This window comes from Theropithecus gelada, chromosome X (assembly GCF_003255815.1).
Source record: "Theropithecus gelada isolate Dixy chromosome X, Tgel_1.0, whole genome shotgun sequence".
In the NCBI taxonomy this organism is placed as follows: domain Eukaryota; kingdom Metazoa; phylum Chordata; class Mammalia; order Primates; family Cercopithecidae; genus Theropithecus; species Theropithecus gelada.
The window spans coordinates 12344125-12370940 of NC_037689.1; the positions used below are offsets into that span (position 1 = coordinate 12344125).

The 26816-nt window shown below is 38.2% G+C and overlaps 1 protein-coding gene across 1 annotated transcript in view; it reads right to left on the minus strand.

Moving 5' to 3' along the window:
• Positions 1-1165: 1165 nt before the first annotated feature.
• The window catches only part of RP2 (RP2, ARL3 GTPase activating protein), a 36467-nt gene continuing 10816 nt past the window's right edge, over positions 1166-26816 (minus strand). Inside the window, exons 3-5 of the mRNA XM_025372705.1 lie at positions 23310-23424; positions 5565-5650; positions 1166-3810 (exon numbers count right to left, since the gene is read on the minus strand). Coding sequence (XP_025228490.1) covers positions 3727-3810; positions 5565-5650; positions 23310-23424 — 285 coding nt within the window. The 3' untranslated portion in view covers positions 1166-3726. The remainder of the gene's footprint in view (positions 3811-5564; positions 5651-23309; positions 23425-26816) is intronic.

Consider the following 26816-nt stretch of genomic DNA (forward strand, 5'->3'; position numbering starts at 1 on the left):
TGGGTACAAAAGACTGGAAAATTTGTAATTTTAAAATAAGGTCCATTTGTATAAACCTGAAAGTGTATCCCTATTTTTGTTAAATATGGAAGAGAAAGATACCTAATCTTACTATCCATTCATAATAAAATTCAAAGTAAAATTCCTTTAAACAAAAGAAGCATTATATTGGAAATTCCTCAGATTAAAATAGGTTTTCTACTTCCTTCACATTGCTCCAGCGTCTTACACACACACACACACACACACACACACACACACACAGAGCTCACAGCTCATATCTCATTAACATAAAATGTAGATTAGAGCATTTTACATTTAATATTTAAAAAATTACGTCAAGTTTTGGCACATGTATGAGTAAATGCATGTTATAGAGTGCTCTTAGTGGTAAGTCATTTTATCAGTCCATTTCAGGTTGCTATAAAAGAATGTCTGAGACTGGGTAATTTATAAAGAAAAGAGGTTCTGGGCCGGGCAAGGTGGCTCATGCCTGTAATCCCAGCACTTTGGGAGGCCAAGGCGGGTGGATCACTGGAGGTCAGGAGTTCGGGACCAGCCTGGCCAACATGGCGAAACCCCGTCTCTACTAAAAATTCAAAAATTAGTCGGGCATGGTGGCATGTGCCTGTGGAGGCATGTGCCTGTGGAGGCTGAGGAAGAAGAATCGTTTGAACCTGGGAGGCGGAGGTTGCAGTGAGCCGAGATCACGCCACTGCACTCCAGCCTAGGTGACAGAGGGAGACTCGGTCTCAAAAAAATAAATAAAAGAAAAAAAGAGGTTCTGTAGGCTCTCTTAAAGAAAAGAGGTTCTTTGTAAAGAAAAGGGGTTCTGTAGGCTGAGAGGTTCAAGGGCATGGCTCTGGCTTCTGGTGAAGGCTTTTGTGCTACATCACAACATTGTGGAGAAGGTTAATGGGGAAGTGGACATTAGCAAACAGAAGGAAACCCTGAGGGCTTTATAACCCTGCTTTATAACAACTCACTCTCATGGGAGCTAATCCAGTCTCTCTAGAGACAGGACCAAGCCATTCAGGAGGGATTGGGCTGCATAATTCAAACACCTCCCACTAGGCCCCATCTCCCAACACTGCCACACTGGGGATCAAATTTCAACATGAGCTTTGGTGGGGACAAACAGACCATATCCAAACCATTGCAGTCATTTTCATTTTAACATTTATTACAAATCACATTTTATAAACTAGATAAATTACATATAAAAGCTAGACATAAATATAAAGAAGCAAAACAAAAACAGCAGTACTATTAATGCAAGAGAAATAAGCTAATATAATATTTAAACATAAAATTACCAATTTTTCATTGTTAATAATTTTTAATAAATTCAAAAGCTATTCAGAAATGAAATGTAATACATTCTGATTACTATCGAAGGTTAGAATTATAACCACCATAGCACTACTTATTTTTTAAAATTGTTTCAAACATTCAGAAGCCAAATGACTGTCCTTAAAGACAAATTAAATGGGTAAAAGGTCTTATCTAACTGAAGAATACAAAATTTTAAGCTTTGGTTAATAGATAGTAAGTTTAGTGGAAAATTTTAAATTAACATCTCCCTTATATGTTATATTCCTGAGTTGTTGTTGCTCAAATATCATAAAGAACTCAGTTTATAGCTTTATATAACATTGCATTTTATTTTTGAAAAACAAAAAGTATTGTTATTATTTTAAATGTGAATAATGGTGTTTAATAAATATCATCATGGCCAGGCGCAGCAGCTCACACCTGTAATCCCAGCACTTTGTGAGGCTGAGGTGGGCGGATCACCTGAGGTCAGGAGTTCGAGACCAGCCTGACCAACATGGAGAAACCCCATCTCAACTAAAAATACAAAAATTAGCCAGGCATAGTGGCACATGCCTGTATTCCCAGCTACTCAGGAGGCTGAGGCAGGAGAATAGCTTGAACCCAGGAGGCAGATGTTGTGGTGAACCGAGATCACGCCATTGCACTCCAGCCTGGGCAACAAGAGTGAAACTCCATCTCAAAATAATAATAATAATAATCATAACAGGATGGAGTCCCTTTAATTTAGCTTAACTAAGGGAAAAACTAATGCCCTCTGACCACTATTTGCAAAGATCATTTGTAAATTGTGATCAAAATTATATTAAATCTGTCACCAACTTTTATTTGCACCTTATGAAATCATATTGATTTTGTAGTATTGAATGCCCTTATAAAAGAATTGAAATGATGCAGTGCTAATGGTTAGCACAAGGCCACGCACAGGGTGAGCGCTCAATATTACTAATTAATTTAAAGTGAAAATCTTTTAATGTATTATTTTTGCACCTTAACATGCAATTCAATGTAGTAGTTATTAACCCAAAAATATCCAAAAACATTTTAAACATGAAAATACATTTTAGTAACAATCATAGGAATGTTTATAAGTGGTTATTTGCAGTCTTTGTTTTATCAAAATAGAATTAAATTTCAGATTCCTTTTAAAAATAGGCCTATGAAAGCTGATTTCATAATAGCTGCTATATGTGATGCGGATGGCAGATTCAGCGCCTTCTCACAAGTTCAACCTATTGACACCTCCTGAACCAATTACTTTAGATTACAACATACCGCTTAAAACAGTTTCCCCTGAAGACTGAATCCGTGCATCTGAGGACTGGGTCCAGGAATGTGGATTTTTAAACAAGTAGCTCTCCTCTGCTTCCTAGTAAATTATTATGATCAGGTAGATTTGGGAAACAGTGCTTTAAAGCAACCAAAATAATTTTATCATACTTGAACATTACCTGATATGAATGGCATATCTAATGAAAAACTAAATGTATCAAGCTTTTTAATAATCTGCATAGCTTATCATCATGCCTATTTCTTACCTAAAAGTCACAAGGTTTTGTTCTAATTCTCTTGATAGCCCGCAAGAGCTAATACAAGTTATCACCTTTTTAAAAACTGCTGGTGATTGGGCTTCTATAGTTTTAGTATTGCATATACCTTTTCTTACCAGGAAGCAGAAGAGTCATATAGCAGTTGCGTTAAAAAACTAAACAATGTGGAATTTATTCAAATAATCATACTACGTACAAAGTAGTCTTTAAATAGCTATACCAACATCTGTTAGTAGAGTTACTTGCCAAGCTGGTTATCAAATGCCTATTTCTTTAAAAAATTCAATTTACAAAGTCTCATGTCAACTCTATGTACAAAATCTCATTTGCCATATAATGCAACTAGGAAGCAATTATATAACTGGATATGTGTACATAAAAATGTGCATAGGTTCATTCTAATTCATCAACTAGTAACAAATCCCTCTAAATTGAAAAAGGTAAAATAAGCAATGAAATGTAGTCTTAAAAAAAAAGTATCATGGAGCACTGAGGAAAGTTTACATTATTAGAGATTTGAAAGAACATTTAAATAGGATTAAAATAATAAACTGTTAGCTACTTCTATTTTCTAATAAGAATATCATATGTGGAGAAGCAAAACTGCAAGCTTATTAAAGTGGGTTAAATAGCTTTTAAGCTGATTAAAACTACTTAATTTAAAATGAATTATTTTTGAATCTCAAGTAAATGATGTAATAGTCAACAATTTATTAAAAAATAAACTTTAACAGTTTTAGCATTAGTAAAAACCATTGCTAATACACAAAAGTATATTATCAAATTCTATATTCACAAGTTGGGAAAGGCTTAATACCAAGTCCTGGTTCCACATTGCACTTCATATTCCGATCTGTATATCAGCAAAGTTGTAGAAGCTGTCTACATCTCCAGATGCCGTCTCCTTGCTTTCTGATACAAACATCTATTTTAAATAGAAAATTAAAAAAAAAAAATAAGTACCAAGTACTTCAGAATGCCAAAGCCCATGTTCTCCACGGAACAAAGTCCCAAGCTAATTATTCAAAAGAAGTTCAAGTACATCATTTATAATGACAATATTTAATCTGTAGATTTTCTTTAGAATTCATGTAATACGGTTTGAATAGCTATAATGTAAATTAAGCTCTTTTGGAAGCACTTATATAATTAAGGTCTCTGCTTTCATAATACTTGAGTTGTATTTTATTACATCTGGACTTTTACAACACTCAATATTATGAAAGCTACTGAATAAGAGTCACTTAAAAAAATCCTTGTTTCTTCTGTTTTCTAATAATAATCTCAGTAGTCTGAGCAGCAAAACTTGAGATTATCCCTTTCAAAGCTGCTAAAGATATATTACTATTTTTTATTTTATTTTAATTTAATTTAATTTTATTTTTGAGACAGAGTTTTGCTCTGTTGCCCAGGCTGGAGTGCAGTGGCTCACTGCAGCTAGACTTCTGGACTCAAGTGATTCTCCTGCCTCAGCCTCCCAAGTAACTGGGACTACAGGTGTGCACCACCACACCTAGTTAGTTGTTTTGTTTGTTTGTTTGTTTGTTTGTTTTACTTTTTGTAGAGTCTCACTATGTTGCCCAGACTGGTCTTGAACTCCTGGGCTCAAGCAGTCTTCCTGCTTCAGCCTCCCAAAGTGCTGGGATTACAGGTGTGAGCCACCACACCCAGCCTACTATTTTGAAATAAGCTATTTGCTAAACATCAATGAAGCAATACTCAATAAAACCCTTCTAAAGTAGCTTTTACAAATGTCAGCAAGGAATTAGAGCAGATGGGGGTTCTATTCTAGCTTTATCATAAACTAGCGTATGATGCTGACAATTTAATAAACCTCTGTGGGCTCAGTAACTACACCTGTAAAATGAGAAAGCTGGATTAGATAATCTCTAAATCATTCAGCTCTAAAAGTCCAAATTATAACCATTTTATCTCTCAGTTTCCTTTTCTATTCAATCTGGTATTTTCCCTCTCCCTTAGTACTACTGTGAGGATAAAATGAGATCAAAGACAAAGTACTTTAATTTTTGTAAATGCAAGGAATCATAAGCCAAATCAGATGGCAAAACCAAAATGTCCTCCAAGGTATTTATCAAAAAGTAGTCAATTATGGATTTGCTAATGTAATCTATGTTTGGTTTTAAATTTATTTATGTCTGAAATTCTTAGATACAGCAACTTCATCAATATATTTAGAAAATGCCTACATGTGATGATTTCTATATATACCTGAAGTTCAATTTTTGGTGAAGCATTACTGAATCAAGTAAAAATGAACCCTGGGCAACAGGATCATCCATCTAAAGACTATAATCTTAGAAATAAAATATTTTCAACGAATCAGTATTTTTAAAAATGCAAAGACTTGAAAAGACATTTGATGAGACTTTTTACTTTAGAAACTTATATACTATAGAAGGTTTTTAATAAATAGATTCTTATTTTTAAATTATTTTAGACAATTAAAGTTTTAGTTTGGCAAGAAAAAAAATCACAGCTTAGTTCCCAATTATTTATGAAAGGTTCTAAAAATCATGATCTGTTTTTTAAAAAAATACACACACAAAACAAAAATTCCAAGCAACATTAGGGACAAAAGTATTAAAGTATTATTTGACTGTAAGGAACAGGAGATGAAATGAAAGGTTAGATTGAAATACAGTCAATAAAATCTTGTACCTTGGTCCCATTGAATATCTCGTTTACAATAAGTTGACATCCTTCTACAGCACCATCTCCATTAAACTCCAAGGCAATAACAGGACCTATAAGCAAACCCAAGAAACATTTTCTTAACATAAATACAAATAAATTCTAAATTTAACCTTTTTATCCTTCCCTGAAGAATCTCCAGCATCTTCTTTGAGGGTGAAAGGGAAGGAAGATGAAAGCAGACAGATGGGACATATCACCTCAGCTGCTTCTTCCTACGCTAATCATAAAACAAATTAACACAGTCTCATAACAAGTAGCTTCAGTACTATTATAGGACTAGTGTCACATTTTTAAAGTGTTGTAAATAGTCTGGCTTTTCTGGTTCTCATTCTTCTATAAAAACCACAGAAATTCTACTCATTTAGGAGTATAAAAATAGTTGATAAAATAGCAAATAAGATCAAAAGCAATCCAAGTCAACATAAGTAGGTTTTGCCAGGCAGCCAGCCTTGCTTCCAACTCTCCTACTTACCAGCCAAGTTCTAGGCCACCAATAATGAAGCTAAACCAAATAAGAATTGAGGTCAGGCACCAAAAAGTAATGACTATCTGAAAGTATTTTCCTTGAGTGTGTGTCTTCAAAGCTACATTCTAGAAACATAGACAAAGTTTTTATTTTTTAATCCTTTTAATATAATATTTGTGCCTCCTTTCTCATACATTAATTTGAAAACATTAAAAACCTCCTACAGTGATGGAAAAGTCTTGATCTCCAGGAAATTACAAATGTATTGAAAGAAGACATAAACCCATTAAGCAAATACAAACCAACATAGAACAAAGTACTAAGTAATGAAATACTAGAGTGAATGAATATGAAACATTAAATTGAATGTAACTGTGTGCTGCAGTACAAGGTACAAGAATGAGAAAGAAAAGATTACACTACATTGGGCATCAAGATAACTGAAGGCTTGTAATTTTTTTTTTCCTTGAAGGCTTGTGATATAATACAGGCAACAAATACACATAAGGCAGGATATAGTGGTCCCTAGGTATCTGCATAGGATTGGTTCCACTGGTTGCTCAAATCCCTTATATATTAATAAAATGGTATAGTATTTGCATATAATTTATGCACATCCTCCTGTATACTTCATTACAAATTTATTAAAAATTTTTTTAGAGAGATAGTCTCACGGCTGGGCACGGTGGTTCATGCCTGTAATCCTAGCATTTTGGGAAGCCAAGGCAGGAGGATCACAAGCCCTGGAGTTCAAGACCAGCCTAGGCAACAAAGCAAGACCCCATCTCTACAAAAAATAAAAAAATTAGCTGGGTGCAGGGTTGCAGGCCTGTAGTCCCAGCTACTCGAGAGACTGAGATGGAAAGATACTTGAGCCCAGGAGTTTGAGGTTACAGCAAGCCATGATCACACCACTGCACTCTAGCCTGGACAACAGAGTGAGACCATGTCTCCAAAACAAACAAACAAACAAAAAGATATGGGGTCTCACTATGTTGCTCAGTCTGGTCTCAAACTCCTGGCCTCAAGCAATCCTCTTGCCTTCACCCCTGGCCAGGAGTTCAAGAACATATTGTAATAAAACATCTAACCTTGCAAAAGAAAAGCTTAAAATCTTAATTTTTAATTTAGAAATATCAATGTAAACTCATGATCTTTTCCTTTTTAAAAATACATAGTTTCCAGCTATGTCCACTGAAAAAGCTTAAAAGAAATGACAACCCCGTAATACACAGCACCTAACATGTATTTCTAAATATCATTCCCCACTAAAAATAACTAATCTTAGAAAAATAGATGATTCCATGTCTAGGGCAAGAAATGGATTAAGATCAATGTGGAATATTTTCTTCAGCCAAAAAGTAAAGAAGCTATCAAAGGCCAGTGGGGTTATATCAAAAGGAGACAGAAGCCAGCCTGAAGGAGCTCCCAATGGCCAAAGATGAGACATAGTGAGACAGAAGGAATAATGACTTTAATTTATTAAAATGTATTAATATATAAAAAGTCATGAGTTCATAATGATACTTAGAGAGATCCTCCTTACTACCAGATGTTTTTAAGGAAAATAAAAAAAGAAGAGAGAAACAAAATTCACTGTATACCAATGGCGGTTGCTAGGGCACCAATTCACTACTCTGAAAATTGATGCTTATTTTTCTCTTTATTTATTCTGCTTTTCTGACATAAAGCATATTTCAAGTTAACCAAACAGCTCTGATATACAAGGAGTTGTTAACATCTGTTAATAAATGCAGAGGTAGTGACAAGATTAGAAAGTAAGTTTGCCAAAAGAAAAGAAAAGAAAAGAAAATACAGAAAACAGTCATTTTGCAACACCTATTAAAATAATTGGTTCAGGCAACAATCATCAATGGTTTTAGCATCCCACAGAGAAGACTGCAGGAAACTCTACAATAAAAAGATAACGTCGTCACCGTGTAAACCCAACCATTAAATCTTAGTATCCCTAAAAGTACAACAATCAAACATTATGTGCCTTCTCAATTAATGCAATAGGAAACGGTGCCATCTATGTGTTCCTGGCAAAAAAAAAAAAAAAAAAAAAAATTAAAATTAAAACATAGCTAAACCTGAATGTAAACAAGGCTTTGATCTAACTTCTAATCTACAAGAAATATGGAGGAACGAATTAAACAACCTCATGAATACTATAAGATAATTGACTAAGCTTCTTTCCCAAGACAAAGGCAAGAAATAAGTAGAGGGGGAGCACCTGTTTTTGATTAAGAGTGATAGACGATAAAAAAAAAAAAAACAAATACAGTAAGTGGGTCTATTTTAGATCTGGATCACAACCGTAAAAACACAAAGAATTATTTTAGTAAGTAGGTAAATTTGCATATGGACTGAGCATTAGAGGATATTAAGGAATTACTGTTAATTCTGTTAGATGTGATAATGCACTGTAGTTAAAAAAACATTTTTAAGATAATGAAATATTTAGGGATGAAATGACAGGATGAATCAATTTGATTAAAATGTTTTAGCAAACAATGAGTTTTTTTTAAGTATGGCAAGAAGTTGATGAAACTGGGTGATGGGTACACATGGGGGTCACTGTACTCTCTACTTTTAGTACATTCAGAAATTTGCAAAGAGAGTTTAAAAAGTACTTTAAACCTAATAAATATTGAACTAAAAAGAAAAAGTTGATAATAAATGTAGGGTTTCCAGTTTTGCAAGGTAGAAAGTTGAATTAAGGTAGAATATGGTTTCATCACTACAAGGAAATACTGTGTGTGTGTGTATTTCAGTTAGACATTTATTATTAAAAGTTACAGTCTTTCTATAAAGAACATGTAATCTAGAATTTAGAAATAAAATCTTGGTAGAATTACTCAGGTATATAACTTGATTGATATTCTTTGACTAGAATATGATAAATTCCAATAAATGACCTAATAATTTTCCAACAAAAAAGTGGACAAATGCATTCGTTTTGATTAACGTGTGGATAATCTTAAATTTAAAAAGACTAAATGTTTGTCTTATATGCTTGACATAGATTTGCAACTCAGTAGTATATGGTGTTCCTGGAACACAACTGAAGACCTGGTATGTAGAGGAAATATGAGGGGTGGTGCTAGAAGACAGACATCTGTGGAATGATTCACATCCTCTCAAGTTAGGAGGATGGAGGCCTGCTTCATTAAGAAGCTCAGGGTCGGGTGGGGGTGGGGAAAAGAACAACATGGGGAACTGTCAGGGGAATCCCCTTATTTCTGTTTTGCATATGAAGAATCCTAGAGCAGCCAGGTGAGGCTCTCTAGTTTAATAAAAATCATGGGAAGAGTCTGAAGACTATTCATAAGTGTTAATAGGGATTTTTATCAGCTTATTTTGGTTGCAGTTTCCAATTTTTAAAAATGTTTAGGCAATCTTTTCCACCTTTCCAAATCCTAATTATTGTAGCTTCATTAGTGTTGAACCAATGCTTTCTCATGTCTCAATTCTTTGTTTATGCATTCTTTTCATATGTATTAAACGAACAAAAACCCTTAAAAACCTACAATGTTGACAATGCACTTACTAAGCACTACTAAATTTTTTATTTTATTTTATTTTTTTGAGACGGAGTCTCGCACTGTCGCCCAGGCTGGAGTGCAGTGGCCGGATCTCAGCTCACTGCAAGCTCCGCCTCCCGGGTTTGCGCCATTCTCCTGCTTCAGCCTCCCAAGTAGCTGGGACTACAGGCGCCCGCCACTTCGCCCGGCTATTTTTTGTATTTTTTAGTAGAGACGGGGTTTCACTGTGTTAGCCAGGATGGTCTCGATCTCCTGACCTCGTGATCCGCCCATCTCAGCCTCCCAAAGTAAATTTTTTAAAAATTAAAATGTTGACAATGCACTTGTTAAACACTACTATTTGTCCCTCTATCTAATGATGATGCCAATTACTGTGATTATTTCTAACTGAACTATGAGGTCATCAAGGATTACTGGTCATGTTTTTAGTGTTTTAATATGAACATCTTATTCAGATAGTTCGTGGTAGCTTTAGATCTAAATATTTCAGCTGTCATGAAAAATTGTGAGACTCTGAAGCAGACAAAAAGGATTTCTGGATGTCTTATCTAGTGAACCCTTCTGAGTTATCTAACATGACCTTGGAACAAGCCACTATGTCTCAATTAGATTACTGCAGCAGCCTCCTAGCTGGTCTCTTTGCTTCCCCATTAAAGCAACCAGTGACAGGATTTACATTTTAAAAGGACCATGACATTCCTCTGCTCTAAAACTGCCTATAAAGTATGATCTATATTTTTATTTTTAATTGCTCTAAAAATAAGTGACAGTTCAGGCCAGGCACAGTGGCTCACCCCTGTATTCCTAGCACTTTGAGAGGCTGAGGCAGGCAGATTGCTTTAGCCCAGGAGTTCAAGACCAGCCTAGGCAACATGGCAAAGCCCCATCTCTACAAAAAAATACAAAAATTAGCCAGGCGTAGTAGCGCATGTCTGTAGTCCCAGCTACTCGGGAGACTGAGGTAGGAGAATCATGTTAGCTGTGGAGGTTGAGGCTGCAGTGAGCCGAGATCAAGCCACTGCACTCCAGCCTGGGCATCAAAGTGAGATCCTGTCTCAAAAACAAACAAACACACACACAAACAAAAAAACAGTTCAAAGCAATAACATTAACAATGTATTAGGTGTTTATAGCATATACAACAGTAATATATTACAATAATGACACAGGGATGAGAAAGAAGAATTAAGAATATAATGTTATCAGGTCCTTAGATGACAGGTGAAGTTGTGTAATATTAGAAGGTAGACTCAAATTATTTAAAAATATTTTGCTGTAAAACCCAACATAACCATTAAGTAAGTTTTTGAAGAAGAGGTATAAGTCATTAAAGGAAATTAAGTGGAATTATAAAATTGCTAAAAAGAAAAAGAGGTAATAAGAAAAAAAGAACAAATGAAGTAGAAATCAGCTAGCAAGATGAGAGATTTTGATCCAACTGTATCAATAATCCCTTTCAATGTGAATGGTCTAAATATGGCAGTTAAAAGAGACTGACAGACTGGATTAAAAAGCAAAAACCAACTACATGCTGTCTACAAAAACTCATTTTAAATATACAGCCTTGATAAGCTAAAAGAAAAGAGATAAATCTTTACAATGAAACACTAACCAAATGAAAGCTAGAGTAGCTATATTAATTTGAGATGAAGTAGATTTCAGAACAAGGAAAACTATTAGAGATAAAGGAAGACATCGGAGTCGGACATGGTGACTTGTGTCTGTAATCCCAGCTACTCAGGGGGCCTAGGTGGGAGGATTACTTGGGCCCTAGGAGTTTGAGGCTGCAGTGAGCTATGACTGCACCACTGTACCCCAGACTGCGTGACAGAGCAAGAACCCCTCTCTTAAAAAAAAATGAGGGACATCACATAATAATGAAAGATTCTCCAAGAAGATATAACAATCCTAAATGTGTATGCACATAATAACAGAGCTTCAAAATACATGAGACAAAACCTGATAGGATCTGAAAAGAGAACAGACAAATCCACAATTACAGTTGGAGACTTCAACACTCCTCTCTCATTGATTTATGGAACAAGTAGGCAGAAAATCAGCAAGGATACAAATAACCTGAATAGCACTATCAACCAACTTGACCTAGTGGACATTTATAGAAAATTCAACCAAGCAACAGCAGATTACACATTCTTCTCAGATGCACATAGACTATTCACCAAGATAAGCCATATTGTGCCATAAAACACATTTTAATAAAGAAAACAGAAATCATAGAAATGCGCATTCTTGGACCATAACAGGATTTAGAAATCAATAATAGAAATATACCTGGACAGTCCCCAAATGTTTGGAAATTAAACAATTATACTTCTAAATAATCTGTGGATCACTAAAAAATATTTTTTTTTTTTTTTTTTTTTTTTTTTTTTTTGAGACGGAGTCTTGCTCTGTCGCCCGGGCTGGAGTGCAGTGGCCGGATCTCAGCTCACTGCAAGCTCCGCCTCCCGGGTTCACGCCATTCTCCTGCCTCAGCCTCCCGAGTAGCTGGGACTACAGGCGCCCGCCACCTCGCCCGGCTAGTTTTTTGTATTTTTTAGTAGAGACAGGGTTTCACCGTGTTAGCCAGGATGGTCTCGATCTCCTGACCTTGTGATCCGCCCGTCTCGGCCTCCCAAAGTGCTGGGATTACAGGCTTGAGCCACCGCGCCCGGCTAAAAAATATTTTTAACTAAATCAGGGGTCAACATACTTTTTCTGTAAAGGGCCAGACAGGAAATATTTCAGGCTTTGTGTATCATAACATAATAGATAAAAGGATGAGTGGCCAGGTGCAGTGGCTTATGCCTGTAATCCCAGCACTTCGGGAGGCTGAGCGGGCAGATCACCTGATGTCAGGAGTTTGAGACTAGCCTGGCCAACATGGTGAAACCCCATCTCTACTGAAAATACAAAACTTAGCCGGGCGTTGTGGCAGGCACCTGTAATCCCAGCTACTCGGGAGACTGAGGCAGGAGAATCGCTTGAACCCGGGAGGCGGAGGTTGCAGTATGCCACTGCACTCCAGCGTCGGTGACAAGAGCAAAACTCCATCTCAAAAAAAAAGAAAGAAAAAAAAAGAATGAGTGTGGCTGTGCTCCAATAAGACTTCATTTATTAAAGCGCGCAGTGGGCCATATTTTGCCAAACTCTGAATTAAATAAAAATGAAAATACAACATATCAAAATTTGTGAGATGCACCTAAAGCAGTGCTTAAAGGAAAAATTGTAACATTGAATAACAAATATAGTCAATCCTCATTATATGCAGATCCCTTCATTTCAAATTTACCTACTTGCTAAAATTCATTTGTAACTCCCCAAATCAATGCTTGCAGTGCTTTCATGGTTATTTGTGGACATGCACAGTGGCAAAAAATTTGCATTGCCTGACGTGTGTGCTCCCAGCTGAGGTTGAACAAGGTGACACTCCGCCTTTTTGTTTCAGCTATTGTACTATAAGAAAGTGTCCTTTGTGAAGTCTAGGTAGTGCCATATTTTTCACATTTTTGTGCTTTTTGTTGGTGATTTTGCCTGTTTAAAATATCCCCTAGGTCAGGCACAGTGGCTCATGCCTGTAATCCCAGCACTTTGGGAGGTTGAGGAGGGAGGATTGCTTGAGGCCAGGTGTTCGAGATCAGCCTGGGTAACACGGCAAGACCCCAACTCTACAATATTGTTTAAAGAAAAATAGCTGGGGGCTGGGTGTGGTGGCACATGCCTGTAATCCCAGCACTTTGGGAGTCTGAGTTGGGTGGATCACCAGAGCCCAGGAGTTCAAGACCAGCCTGGGCAACAAAGCAAGACCTTGTCTCCTTTATGTTAAAAAAAAAAAAAAAAATAGCTGGGCATGGTAGAGTGCACCTGTAGTCCTAGCTCCTTGGGAGTCTGAGGTGGGAGGATCACCTGAGCCCATGAGTTTGAGGTTACAGCGAGCTACGGTCACACCACTGCACTCTAGCCTGGGTGACAGAGCAAGACCCTGTCTCCAATAAAATAAAACAGCCCCCAAACGCAGTGCTGAAGTGCTATCTAATGGCTCCTAAACTGAGGAAGGCTGTGCTGTGCCTCGGGAGACAATGTGTTAGATAAGCTTTTCTCCAGCATGAGTTCTAGTGCTGTTGGCTGTGAGTTCAATGTTAATGAATCAACAGTATATACTAAATAATGTATCTTTAAACAGAAACACACATTAAACAAAGTTATGTCCTGGGCCAGGCACGGTGGCTCACACCTATAATCCCAGCACTTTGGGAGGCCGAGGCGGGCGGATCACCTGAGGTCAGGAGTTCGAGACCAGCCTGACCAACATGGAGAAACCCCGTCTCTACTAAAAATACAAAATTAGCCGGGCAAGGTGGTGCATGCCTGTAATCTCAGCTACTCGGGAGGCTGAGGCAGGAGAATCACCTGAACCCAGGAGGCCGGGGTTGCGGTGAGCCGAGATCATGCCATTGCACTCCAGCCTGGGCAATAAGAGCAAAACTCCGCCTTAAAAAAAAAAAAAAAAAAAGTATGTATGAAAACCTACAACTGACGGCTGGGCGTGGTGGCTCACGCCTGTAATTCTAGCACTTTGGGGGGCTGAGGCGGGCGGATCACCTGAGGTCAGGAGTTTGAGAACAGCCTGACCAACATCAGGAAACCCTGTCTCCACTAAAAATACAAAATTAGCTGGGCATGGTGGTGCATGCCTGTAATCCCAGTTACTCGGGAGGCTGAGGCAGGAGAATCACCGCCTCAGCCTCCCAAAGTGCTGGGACTACAGGAGGGAGGGAGGGAGGGAGAGAGACAGACAGAGAGAAAGAGAGAACTTACAACTGACATAAATCCTTTTAAAATTTTAATTTAATTTTTTTTTAAGAGATGGGGGTCTCATTTTGTACAGACTGGTCTTGAACTCTTGGCTTCAAGCAATCTTCCTGCCTTGGCCTCCCAAATTGCTGGGATAACAGGCATGAGCAACTGTGCCTAGACCTGCAATCATTTTTTTTTTGTTGTTGTTGTTGTTGTTGTTTTGAGACAGGATCTCCTTAGGTCACTCCCCACCAGGCTGGAGTGCAGTGGTGTGATCTCAGCTAACTGCAACCTCTGCCTCCCAGGCTCAAGTGATCCTCCCACCTCAGTCTCCCAAGTAGCTGGGACCACAGGCACACACCATCATACACCCAGCTAATTTTTGTACTTTTTTGTAGAGATGAGGCTTTGCCTTGTTGCCCACGCTGGTCTCGAATTCCTGGACTCAAGTGATCCACCTGCCTCGGCCTCCCAAAGTGCTGGGACTACAGGCATGAGCCACTGCACCCAGCCACTGACATCATTCTTTTTTTTTTTTTTTTTTTGAGATGGAGTATTGCCCTGTCTCCTAGGCTGGAGTGCAGTGGCGCGATCTTGGCTCACTGCAACCTCCACCTCCTGGGCTCAAGTGATTCTCCTGCCTCAGCCTCCCGAGTAGCTGGGATTACAGGCAAGTGCCACCACGCCCAGCTAATTTTTTGTATTTTTAGTAGAGATGGGGTTTCACCATGTTGGCCAGGCTGGTCTCAAACTCCTGGCCTCAAGTGATCCACCCACCTCAGCCTCCCAAAGTGCTGGGATTACAGGCATGAGCCACCGCGCCCAGCCTCCTTACATCATTCCTAATGGTGAGACTGAACACTTACAGAATAGTGATGGAGGGCATCTTTGCCTCGCTCCTGAGATCAGCCTCCAGAGTAGCTGGGGCAACAGGCACGTGACACCATGCTCGGCTCATTTTTTTTTTCCTTTTTGTAGAGACAAAGTCTCATTATGTTGCCTAGGTGAACTCCTGGGCTCAAGCAATCCTCCTGCCTCGGCCTCCCAAAGTGTTGGGATTACAGGCATGAGCCACCACGCCTGGCCTATCTTGACAACTTTCCTGTGAATCTAAAATTATTCCAAAATTAAAAGTTGATTTAAAAAACACAATGAGATACCATGACACACCTATTAGAAAACTGACAATACTAAATGCTAGCACATTACCCAAGTGATTTTAAAAGTTATGTACACTCCAAAACCTAAACACAATGCAGGTTCCTCAAAAAACTAAAAATAGAACTACAACATGATCCAGCAATTCCACAACTAGGTACAGATCCAAAAGAAAGGAAATTAATATGTCAAAGAGATATTTGCACTCATGATCACTGCAGCACTATTCACAACTGTCAAAATATGAAACTGGCCCATCAACAGATAAATAGATAAAGAAAATGTGTTACATTTATACAATGGAATATTATTAAGTCATAAAAAGAATGAAATCCTGTCATTTGCAACAACATGGGTGGAACTAGGGACCATTAGGTTAAGTGAAATAAGCCAAGCACAGAAAGACAAATATCACATGCTCTCACTCATATGTGGGGGCTAAAAAAGTGGATCACGTGAAGATAGAGAGTAGATCGGTGGTTATCAGAGGCTGGAAAAGGGGACGGTGGGGTGAGAGGGAATGTGGAGAAAAAAAGAGAATGTAAATGTATTTATTACCACTGAACTGTATACTTATAAATGGCAAAGATGGTAAATTATGTATGTATATTTTACCTCAATAAAAAAAACACACAAATGTTTATAGTGTCTTTATTCATAATTGGCAAAAACTGGAAACAAGCAAGATGTCCAATAATTGAATGGAAAAACAAACTGGTACATCAATACAAGGAATACTATTCAGCAATAAAAAGGAACAAGTTAGCTGGGAGCGGTGGCTCATGCCCGTAATCCCAACACTTTGGGAGGCTGAGGCGGGTGGATCGCCTGAGGTCAGGACTTCGAGACCAGCCTGGCCAGCATGGTGAAACTCCATCTCTACTAAAAATACAAAAATTAGTTCGGTGTGGTGGCAGGCACCTGTAATCCCAGCTACTTGGGAAGCTGAGGCAGGAGACTCGCTTGAACCCAGGAGGCGGAGGTTGCAGTGAGCCAAGATCGCACCATTGCACTCCAGCCTGGGCAACAGAGCGAGACACTTTGTCAGAAAAAAGAAAAAAAAAAAGGAACAAGTTATCGAGTCACCTAGCAAGAAGGCTGAATCACAAATGCATTTTAATAAATGAAGCCAGACTCAAAAGGCTACATATTGTATGATTCCATTTATGGGACACTCTGGAAAAGACAAAATCATAAGGATAGGAGACAAATCAGTTGCCAGGAGTTGTGGTTGACTGACTAAAGGGGCCACACAAGGGAAATTTTTAGGGAGAACTGTTTTCTATGGTACTGGGGTGATAAACGGGGTGGTGGACTTAATGCACTCATCAAAACTCATGCCAAATGAATGTTACTGTATGCAAATTTTAAAAAATTAACCAAGATGTCATGGTATCCAAGGATGGAATGCAGCTTGTGACAAATGAATCTAACAGTATTATAAATGTGTGCCAATACTTCAATGAAGGGGATAAGGGAAAAAGGAGCTGACCTCAGGACTTTGGAAAACTGTTTTGAGTGGCTACTGTAAGGCTAAAGACAAGACTATACAATACCAACTGCACTCTAGTTGGTAAATAAGTTTCTCACAGGGGTATGGGTTAGTAATTCTAAAACTATATTATATTTATACTAGGGTTAAACAAATAAGTGAATAAAATGTACATAATGAAAGCCAGGTTTCTCACTTTCAGAGTAAGAAGTCGCAAAAAAGCAAGGGAAGGGATGCTAGAATGAACCCTGTGGTGCCGGATTAGGGTCAGAGGTATTTTAATAGATAGATAGATACAGGATTATAGATGTGTGTGTATATACAGGTTAATAGTCATACATGTACTTTTTACCTTTGTCTGTTGAAAAGGCCTAGAACCAGTGGTATTCCATTAGCAAAGGACACACCTAGCACCCAGATCTTGGCTTCTAACTATCATTCTAGAATAAAAGAAACCAGGGTTCCTTAGAGAAATGGTTGATACTAGTTCTGGAGCAAGGAAAAATACAGGATGAGCCTGGAGCATCTTGTAGGGCCAGAAAGTAAGGAAGTGTTCAAAATTCAAAAGGATGGGGCATGTCAAAGGGACAAAAAAGCCAACCTAAAAGAGCTCCAGATGGTTAAAACCAGAACAATTTGATAGTATTGGATTATAACTTAAAGAATAAAATACACACCCATGAGAAATAAATGACTGAATAAATGGGAAGAAGGGACAAATTTTTCTTTTTTTTTTCTCTTTCTTTTTTTTTGAGACAGAGTCTCACTCTGTCACCCAGGCTGGAGTGCAGTGGCATCTCAGCTCGCTGCAACCTCCACCTCCCAGGTTCAAATGATTCTCCTGCCTCAGCCTCCCGAGTAGCTGGGACTATGGGTGTGTGCCACCATGTCCAGCTAATTTATCTATTTTTAGTAGAGATGGGATCTCACCATGTTGGCCAGGATGGTCTTGACCTCTTGACCTCGTGATCCTCCTGCCTCGGCCTCCCAAAGTGCTGGGATTATAGGCGTGAGCCACCACGCCCAGTCAGGACAAATCTTTCTTACAGAATTCCAAATAATGTATGTGGATATTCCTGTCTCCCGATGTTAGAGCTTAATTCTCCTCTCCTTGATTGTGTGTTGATCTTAGTGACTCATTTTCAAGTGGAAAGGGAAACATGGAAACTTTACAGCAGAGAAATCTGGCAGATACCACCTCATATTGACATCATGTGCCCTGTGATGTCATGGATGAGAAGGGCACTTCCTCTTCCTAAAAACCTATAACCCTAGTCTAACCAGAGGAAAATGTCAGATAAACATAAATTGAGGAACATTCTACAAAATAATTGACCGCTACTATTCAAAAGTTTCAAGATTATGAGAAACAAGGAAAAACTGAAGAAATGTCACATCTGTCACAGGAAATTAAGGAGACATGGCAACAAAAAGCAATGTGGGATCTTGGACTGAATTCTGGAACTGAAAAAGGACATAAGTTGAAAAACTGGTAAAATTTGAATAAAGTCTGTAGTTTAAGTTAGCATTTTACCAATGTAAATTTCTTAGCTTTGACAAATGTACTATGGTTATGTTAACATTTAGGGAAGCTGGGTAAGGGATATACAGAAACTTTCTGTACTATCTTTGCAATTTTTCTGTAAACCTAAAATCATTCCAATATAAAAAGTTTATTTCAAAAAAGCCCACAAATGTCCAGTAGCATCTCATCTCACTCAGACTACTATAGAAGCCAAAGTCTCTACAGTGGCCTACAAGGCCCTACATTATCTGACTCTCTCTCTACTACTTCTCGGACCTCATCTACTATGTTTGTTGAATAACTGAATGAATTATTCCCTAAAACAAAATAACCCAAGTCTGACTAATCTGGAGAACTATCAAAAAAGGAATATTCCAAGGGTACATCTCAAAGATTTCTGAATTAGGCTTTCTGGGGAGGGAGTAGAAAATTTGTTTATTGGCTGGTCTCGGTGGCTTATGCCTGTAATCTCAGCACTTTGGGAGGCTGAGGTGGATGAATTGCATGAGCCCAGGAGTTCGAGACTAGCCTGGGCAACATGGCAAAATGCTGTCTCTACAAAAAATGCAAAAATTAACTGGGTATGGTGGCGCACGACTGTAGTTCCAGCTACCTGGGAGGCTGAGGTGAATGGATTGCTTGAGCCCAGGAGTCAGAGGCAGGAGGATTGTTTGAGCCCGGGAGACAGAGGTTGCAGTGAGCCAAGACTGCATCACTGCACTCTAGCCTGGGCAACAGAGTGAGACCCTGTCAAAAAAAAGAGAGGAGAGGAGAGGGGAGGGGAGGGGAGGGGAAATTTGTTTATGTATTTATGTATTTGAGACAAGGTCTCACTCTGCTGCCCAAGCTGGAGTGCAGTGGAGCGATCATGGGTCACTGCAGCCTTAACCTCCCTGGGCTCAGGTGATCCTCCCACCTCAGCCTCCAAGTAGCTAGGACTACAGGTGCACACCATCACATGCAGCTAATTTTTGTAGAGACAGGGTTTTGCCATGTTGCCCAGGCTGGTCTTGAACTCCTAGGCTCAAGCGATCCGCCTGCCTCAGCCTCCCAAAGTGCTGGAATTACAGGTGTGAGCCACCGTGCCTGGCTGAAAATGTACATTTTTAAAAGCACCCTGGATGATTCTGAGAATTATTCAGATTTGGAGATCCTCATGATGGGAAACAATGAATTCTCTTATTAAGCAGTCAAATAGCTTTATTAAATATTAAAAATAAATGTGACTATTGCAACTAAAGAGGAAAATTGAGAGACTCTGAGGTGCAAATTATTTAAGATACATGGGAATTCTCAAAAAAATATATAATAAATAAGACCACCCTTAGTTCAGTACAGTGGTTCTCAACTGGGAGCAATTTTGCCTCCTTCCCACACCCCTGGGGACATCTGGCAACATCTGGAAACATTTTTGGTTACCACAACTGGGGTGGTGTTTTATTGGCATCTAATGGGTACAGGCCAGAGATGCTGCCAAACATCTTGTAAGGTATAGGACAGCCTCTCATAACAAAGAATTACCTGGCCTAAAATGTCTGTACTGCCACAGTTGAGAAACTCTGCCTTAGGATGACTGATGGCCGCTTTTAGATAAGGGCCCAGTCCATCCAACTCCTGCTAGAATATCACCACTGCCAGCCTACTCACTATTCCACAAGAATCAATGCATTGCTGAGCAGCTTAAAAGTTTTCCCCAACTTTTTATTTTGAAAATTTCTATACATTATAGAAGAGTTGAAAGAATAGCATAAATATGCATTTGCCCTTCACCTACACCCACCAAAAGTTAACATTTGTCCCCATTTGCTTTATTACAAAATAAACACCATCTATCTGCACATATATGCTTTGTTTTGCTGAGTCATTTGAAAGTAGCAGACATAAGAACACTTCAGCATGTATCTCCTGCATAACCACACCACCATTATCATACCAAAGGATATTAACGATAATTCTATCTCATCTTCAAACTTCCCCACTTGTCCCAAATATGCCTTTTACAGCTCACTCCAACCCAATCTAAGATCCAATCAAGGTTCACTCATTGCATTTAGTTATGTCTCTTTAGTTTCTTAATCCAGAATAATTCCCCCATCTTTTTTGTTTTCCATTATACTGTGTGAAGAGACCTAGCCAGTTGTCTTGTAGAAGGTCTTCTATTTTGGATTTGTCTTATTTCCTTATGGTGTCATTTAACATATTTATTTTCTTCCTACAAACTAGAAGTCTTGGTTCAATTAGATTCAGGCTACTTTGGCAAGAACACTCTACATGTGATGTTGTGTATTTTTTTCACTGCATCACATCACAAATAACACACGTCAGGCTGTCCATCAAAGATGCTGTTTGATCACCGGGTTAACATGGTGATCACCAAATCTCTGCTGTAAAGGTTTCCCCCTTTGAATTAGGATGTATAAATATCCTCTTTTTTTGAGACAGAGTCTTGCTCTTTCACACAGGCTGGAGTGCAGTGGCGCGATCTTGGCTCATTGCAACCTCTGCCTCCCAGGTTCAAGTAATTATCTGCCTCAGCCTCCCGAGTAGCTGGGATTACAGGCACCTGCCATCACACCGGGCTAATTTTCATATTTTTAGTAGAGACGGGGTTTCACCATGTTGGCCAGGCTGGTCTCAAACTCCTGACCTCGTGATCCACCCGCCTTGGCCTCCCAAAGTGTTGGGATTACAGGCATAAGCCACCACACCCAGCCAAATATCCTACTTCTTAGCAACTTTTACCCCAATAGTTTCAGCACCCACTGATAATCTTTGTCTGAAATAATTATTACATTGGGGTTGGAAATGGTGATTTCCAAAGTCCATCATTCCTTCTGCATCTTTTAGCTCACAATATTCTGTAAACAGCAGATGAACATTCTTTTCTTCCCTCCCCTTTTTGTTTAACAATATGGATGCATAGATTTCTGTTGCTAAATCATTACCTTCATTCTTCTTCTCTTTTTTGGGGACAAGGTCTTGCTCTGTTGCCCAGGCTGCAGTGCAGTGGCGTGAGCATAACTCACTGCAGCCTCAAGCTCCTGGGCTCCAGCGACCTCCCACCTCAGCTCCTGAGTAGCTGGGACTACAGGTGTGCATCATCCCTAGCTAATTTTTGTATTTTTTGTAGAGACAGGGTCTTGCTACGTTGCCCAGGTGGGTTTCAAACTCCTGGCTTTAAGCAATCCTTCCACCTCACCCTCCCAAAATGCTGGGATTACAGGGGTTAAGCACTACATCTAGTCCCAGTATTCTTTTTAATTGTTAAATTGTCCCGAATTTGGCCCATGGAAACTCCTTCAGGCTGGCTCCTAAGATCTTTTGATATGAACTCATCAGTCTTTGAATACCTCCTATAGGCATCTCTGGTTTTTAAGACTTGTTTGTATGATATTTATTTGCTGAAATTCCTGCAACATCTGCTTACTGTTTTTAGTTCTACTTTTTGCAGCAATAGAACATTTTACTTCTTCCATGTGGAATTTTCTGTTACTTAAATGCAGATACTATATTTGGGTTGGAACAATTCTGTAATACTACTTCACTAACATCACACAAGTACATAAATCATTAATTTAGCCCTACCGATAGGCTCACTTTATTCCTAACTCTCACACTTTAGTATGTCCAATACACTTATTACCTGATTCAATTTCCAAAAGCTGCTAAGAGGTTCAAGGTTCACTTTCAAGCTTCCAAATGTTCCCACATCAAAATGGTTGCATTAAAGGGGCCAGGTCAGAATTTCCTACATATATTCTGGGGTAGAGTCATGCAGGGGTCACAGCAAGTCCTTGCTACCACTACAGTAACCACAAAAGTATTATCAAATACTGCATTAATACTTACCAGCTGAGTTACACCCAGCATTACTTATTATCCTAACAATCCTCTAACATTTGCATACAGATTTTTGCAGTTTATTATAATGTTTTTATACATAAAGAGCACATAAAATGCAGATGGGCCCTCTCTCTAGGGTATACCCAATCAACACTGCATATTACTATACATATTTGCTCAGGCCAGTCAAGGAAAGCCTGATGAGCCTTGAGCAAACAATGTACCCACTCTGAACAGGTAAAGAGTACTCTGTCCTCTAGAATCAATACACCTTCAAATACAGGTAGGCAGACAGTAACCCTTCAGGTGGGCACACATACTCAAGTTCCTCTCTTTGAAGACCTATATCCAGTATCTGAAATTTATTGGTGGCATTTACCCATTAGGGAAAACAATTCTAATTATACACAGGAAGTTAATCAATCATATTAAATACATAAAATAGTATACCACTTTATATTTCTTATTTCTTTTCTGGTATGATTAAAGCACACTGAAGATAGAAAGAATCTTTATCAAGTGCTTTGCAACTCTGAGTAGGGAGTATGAAATATTTACTCACACTATAAAGGTACAACGATAATACAATAATTAAAATAATAAGATACATAATAAAATGTGACTTTCAGTACTAAGAACAGAGGATAGGGGAAAAAAAAGGATAGGAAAAAAAAGGGAAAAAAATTAGTTAACTAATTTCTAGTTAGTTATCTAGGGCTCCTTGAGTGATGTGAAATTTTGACATTTCTGAACAATAACAGAAAAAAAAGAACAAATGAGAAAGAGAAGGCAATGTAAAAGAAATGTTAAAGGCAAAAGTAAATCAAATTGGTATGTAAAGAAAATATCCACAAAAGTATACCAATCATCCAGAAGGTACCTTTGTTCAGAAGAGGAAGGAAGTCAGGTGCTTTTTCCCGAAAAACCCTTTGAGCATCCTCAGCTTTCATGGACACTTCCTTTGTCTGAACTAGGAAAAAGCCTTTACCAACCATCTGTGAAAATAAAATTTCATTGAGATTTTAAAATGAACTTCTGAGACTAAAACAATGATTTCCTATTCTAGTATTTCTCTGTATAAAATGCAACAACAGCACACTGATTTTTGTTTTAATTATAAGTCTAATTCAGGGTGTTTGCTATAATAAGTTCTCACTATATATATGAGATTCTTTCTTACAGATGGGTGGTTCTGGTTTAGTACTGCAGTTAAGAGTAAGGGTCAAATAAATGTGAATTATCTCTCAAGTTTAAAACATGATTAAAATTTTTCTACGACCAGATGGAAGTTTTAGTTTGGTGATACTGCGAATGTCCAATAAGAAGAGAATGGTTAAGTAAACTATGGTACAGTCACATGACGAAATGCCATAGTTCATTACATTTATCATAGTTCATTAAATACAACAAAGATGTTATAATAAAATGAGGAAAAGCTTATGTAATAATGTTAATTTTACTTTTATTTCTTTATTTTTCTTTTCTTTTCTTTTCTTTTTTTTTTTTTGAGACAGGGTGTCACTCTGTTGCCCAGGCTGGAATGTAGTGGTGCAATCATAGCTCACTGCAGCCTCAAACTCCTGGGCTCAAACGATTCTCCCACCTCGGCCTCCCAAGCAGCTAGGACTACAGGCCTGTGCCACCATGCCCGGCTAATTTTTAAAATTTTTTTGTAGAGACAGGTTCTGGCCACGTTGCCAGGCTGATCCTGAACTCCTGGGCTCAAGCCATCCTCCTGCCTCAGCCACCCAAGATGCTGGAATTATAAGCATGAGCCACTGTACCTGGCCAATAATGTTAATTTTAAAAGGCATGATACAAATTTATATAGTATAGCACAATAATGGTAGATCACACTTATGGAGCACTTACTATGTGGCAGGCAGTTTTATGTACTTTACATATATATATTTAACCCTGTCATGAAGTAGGTATCATTACCCTCATTGTACAGATGTGAAAACTAAGGCGCACAGTGATTAAGGAACTTGCCCAAGGACATTTAACAATTAAGTGACAGAGCTGTGATTCAAACCTAGTTAATCCGATTACAGACTAAATAAATTTAAAAATTATTCCTAAAAAGATTATTCAAGGTATGGCACAATTATGTATTGATTTTAAACTTATTTTACTCTTTCTTATTTCTATAATTCTCCACAATGAGGACATATTAATTTTTAAAGTAATTATGAAAGTAGTTTTTAAAAATGCAAAGTCAGCCCAGCATCATGGCTCACACCTGCATTCCGAGCACTCTGAGAGGCCAAGTTGGGAGGATTGCTTGAGACTAGGAGTTTGAGACCAGCCTGGGAAACACAGCAAGACCCCATTTTTATAAAAAATTTTTAAAAATTAGCCAGGTGTGGTGGTATGTGCCGGTAGTCCTAGCTACTCAGGAGGCTGAGATGGGAGGATCCCTTAAGCCCAGGAGTTAGAGGCTACACTGAGCTATGATCTCACCACTGCACTCCAGCCTGGACAACAGAGCAAAACCTTGTCTCTAAAAAAAAAAAAGTAGTTATTCCAACCACTTAATTTTTAGCAAAGCTTGTTAGGTTTTTAATAATTAAAAGTAACATATATTCTCAACACAGAACATTTGAAAAATAAAAAATAGAAATGAAGAAATATCAACCAGGGTGCTACAACTAAAAGATGCTACTACTGCCATACAGGCATACCCTCCCAGTTTTCTTTTTCTCCCATTACAGAAATAATATATGCTCATTGTTAAATCCACAGAACTACAAAAAAAAAAAAAAAAAAAAAAACTCTTAATAAAATGACTGTTAACATTTAAGTATCTATAACTTTCCAGATTTACCTACTTAAAAGAATCAGTTACTTACATAATATTCTACAGATTTTCACTTACTTGATTGTGACATTTTCTACATAAAATCAGTTTTAATGGCTGATAGTATTTCATCCTATGGCTACATTATTCCATACTATTCCATCAAATTTTATCAAACTCAAATCCTATTTCAGAATCTTGAAATACCCTCATTCAATGCTGCCTCCAAAAAAAGAAACATACATTTAAAAATTGTAGAGAATTACATGGACATCACTGCCAGATGACTGTAAAATAAAAATATCAGAAACAATTCTACCTCTCTTATTTTCTAGAGTGCTTATCATATCTCATTTTATAAACACAAACTGATATGATTATGATGATTACTTCAAAATAATGTTACCTAAATAATAAACTATACTTTAATATTTCCCCACAGATATTTGGAGAGACTCCTTTTCATGAAAATTCTTCTACTTTTAAAGACTTAAAAATAGTGGTAACTACCCAACTTCAATTTCAGATGATGAAATACTCCCAAACAATTCAAACTATTTTATTCTACTTTATCCTGTACATATCTGTGATGTAGGTAAGAAAAGTCGAGGAATGTGATTTTTATTGTTTGTTTGTTTTTGAGACAGAGTCTTGCTCTCTCGCCCAGGCTGGAGTGCAGTGGTGTGATCTTGGCTTACTGCAACCTCTGCCTCGTGGGTTCAAGCAATTCCCTGCCACAGCCTCCCGAGTAGCTGGGATTACAAGTGTCCACCACCACGCCTGGATAATTTTTGTATTTTTAGTAGAGACGGGGTTTCGCCATCTTGGCCAGGCTGGTCTTGAACTCCTGATCTCATGATCCACCTGCCTCGGCCTCCCAAAGTGCTGGGATTACAGGCGTGAGCCACCACGCCTGGCTGGAATCTGATTTTTACGTGAGAAAACCAAAGTCTAGTAACTTCTCTTGGCTTCCTATGGAGTGTACTTTCTGCTTTACCCAGCCTTTTTAGACTTCCTACCCTCTCTCAAATTGTATACTTCCTATTGCGCAAAAAAAAAAAAAAAAAAAAAGTATTTAATGCATTAAAACAATGTGAAACAAAATTCTGTGATCCTCCTGGGCCTCCTGGGGTTTAACAAATATAGAGTTAGCAATCATAGTTTCAGTCTAAGCTGTCCTAAGACACTTGTGTTATGACATGAGAAAGACTCAAGTTTTATTTTTTTCATCTCAAGATTCACTAGCTTCTATACATATTTCCCTGTGAACTCATTTCATTTTTTAAAAATGTAATCTCTCAATATAATATGTAAGTCTTTTGTCTTTCAGCATGTTTTGATACCCTCTTCACATGTACTTGGTATTTTATTTTTTGTTTGTTCTCTTCATTCCTTAATTCTGTACTTTCAGAATAAGATAGGATAACTATAGCCAAATAGTCCCTAGACTGGAAGGCCCTAGAGTCCACATGCTTTCAGTCACATTCCTGCTCCACCAGGCATTCAGCAACTTGCCTTTACCACTGAGGCAGCATAACAGCATCATGTTTAAGGGTTAAGGTGTGGCCTACACAGCTAGACTGCCTG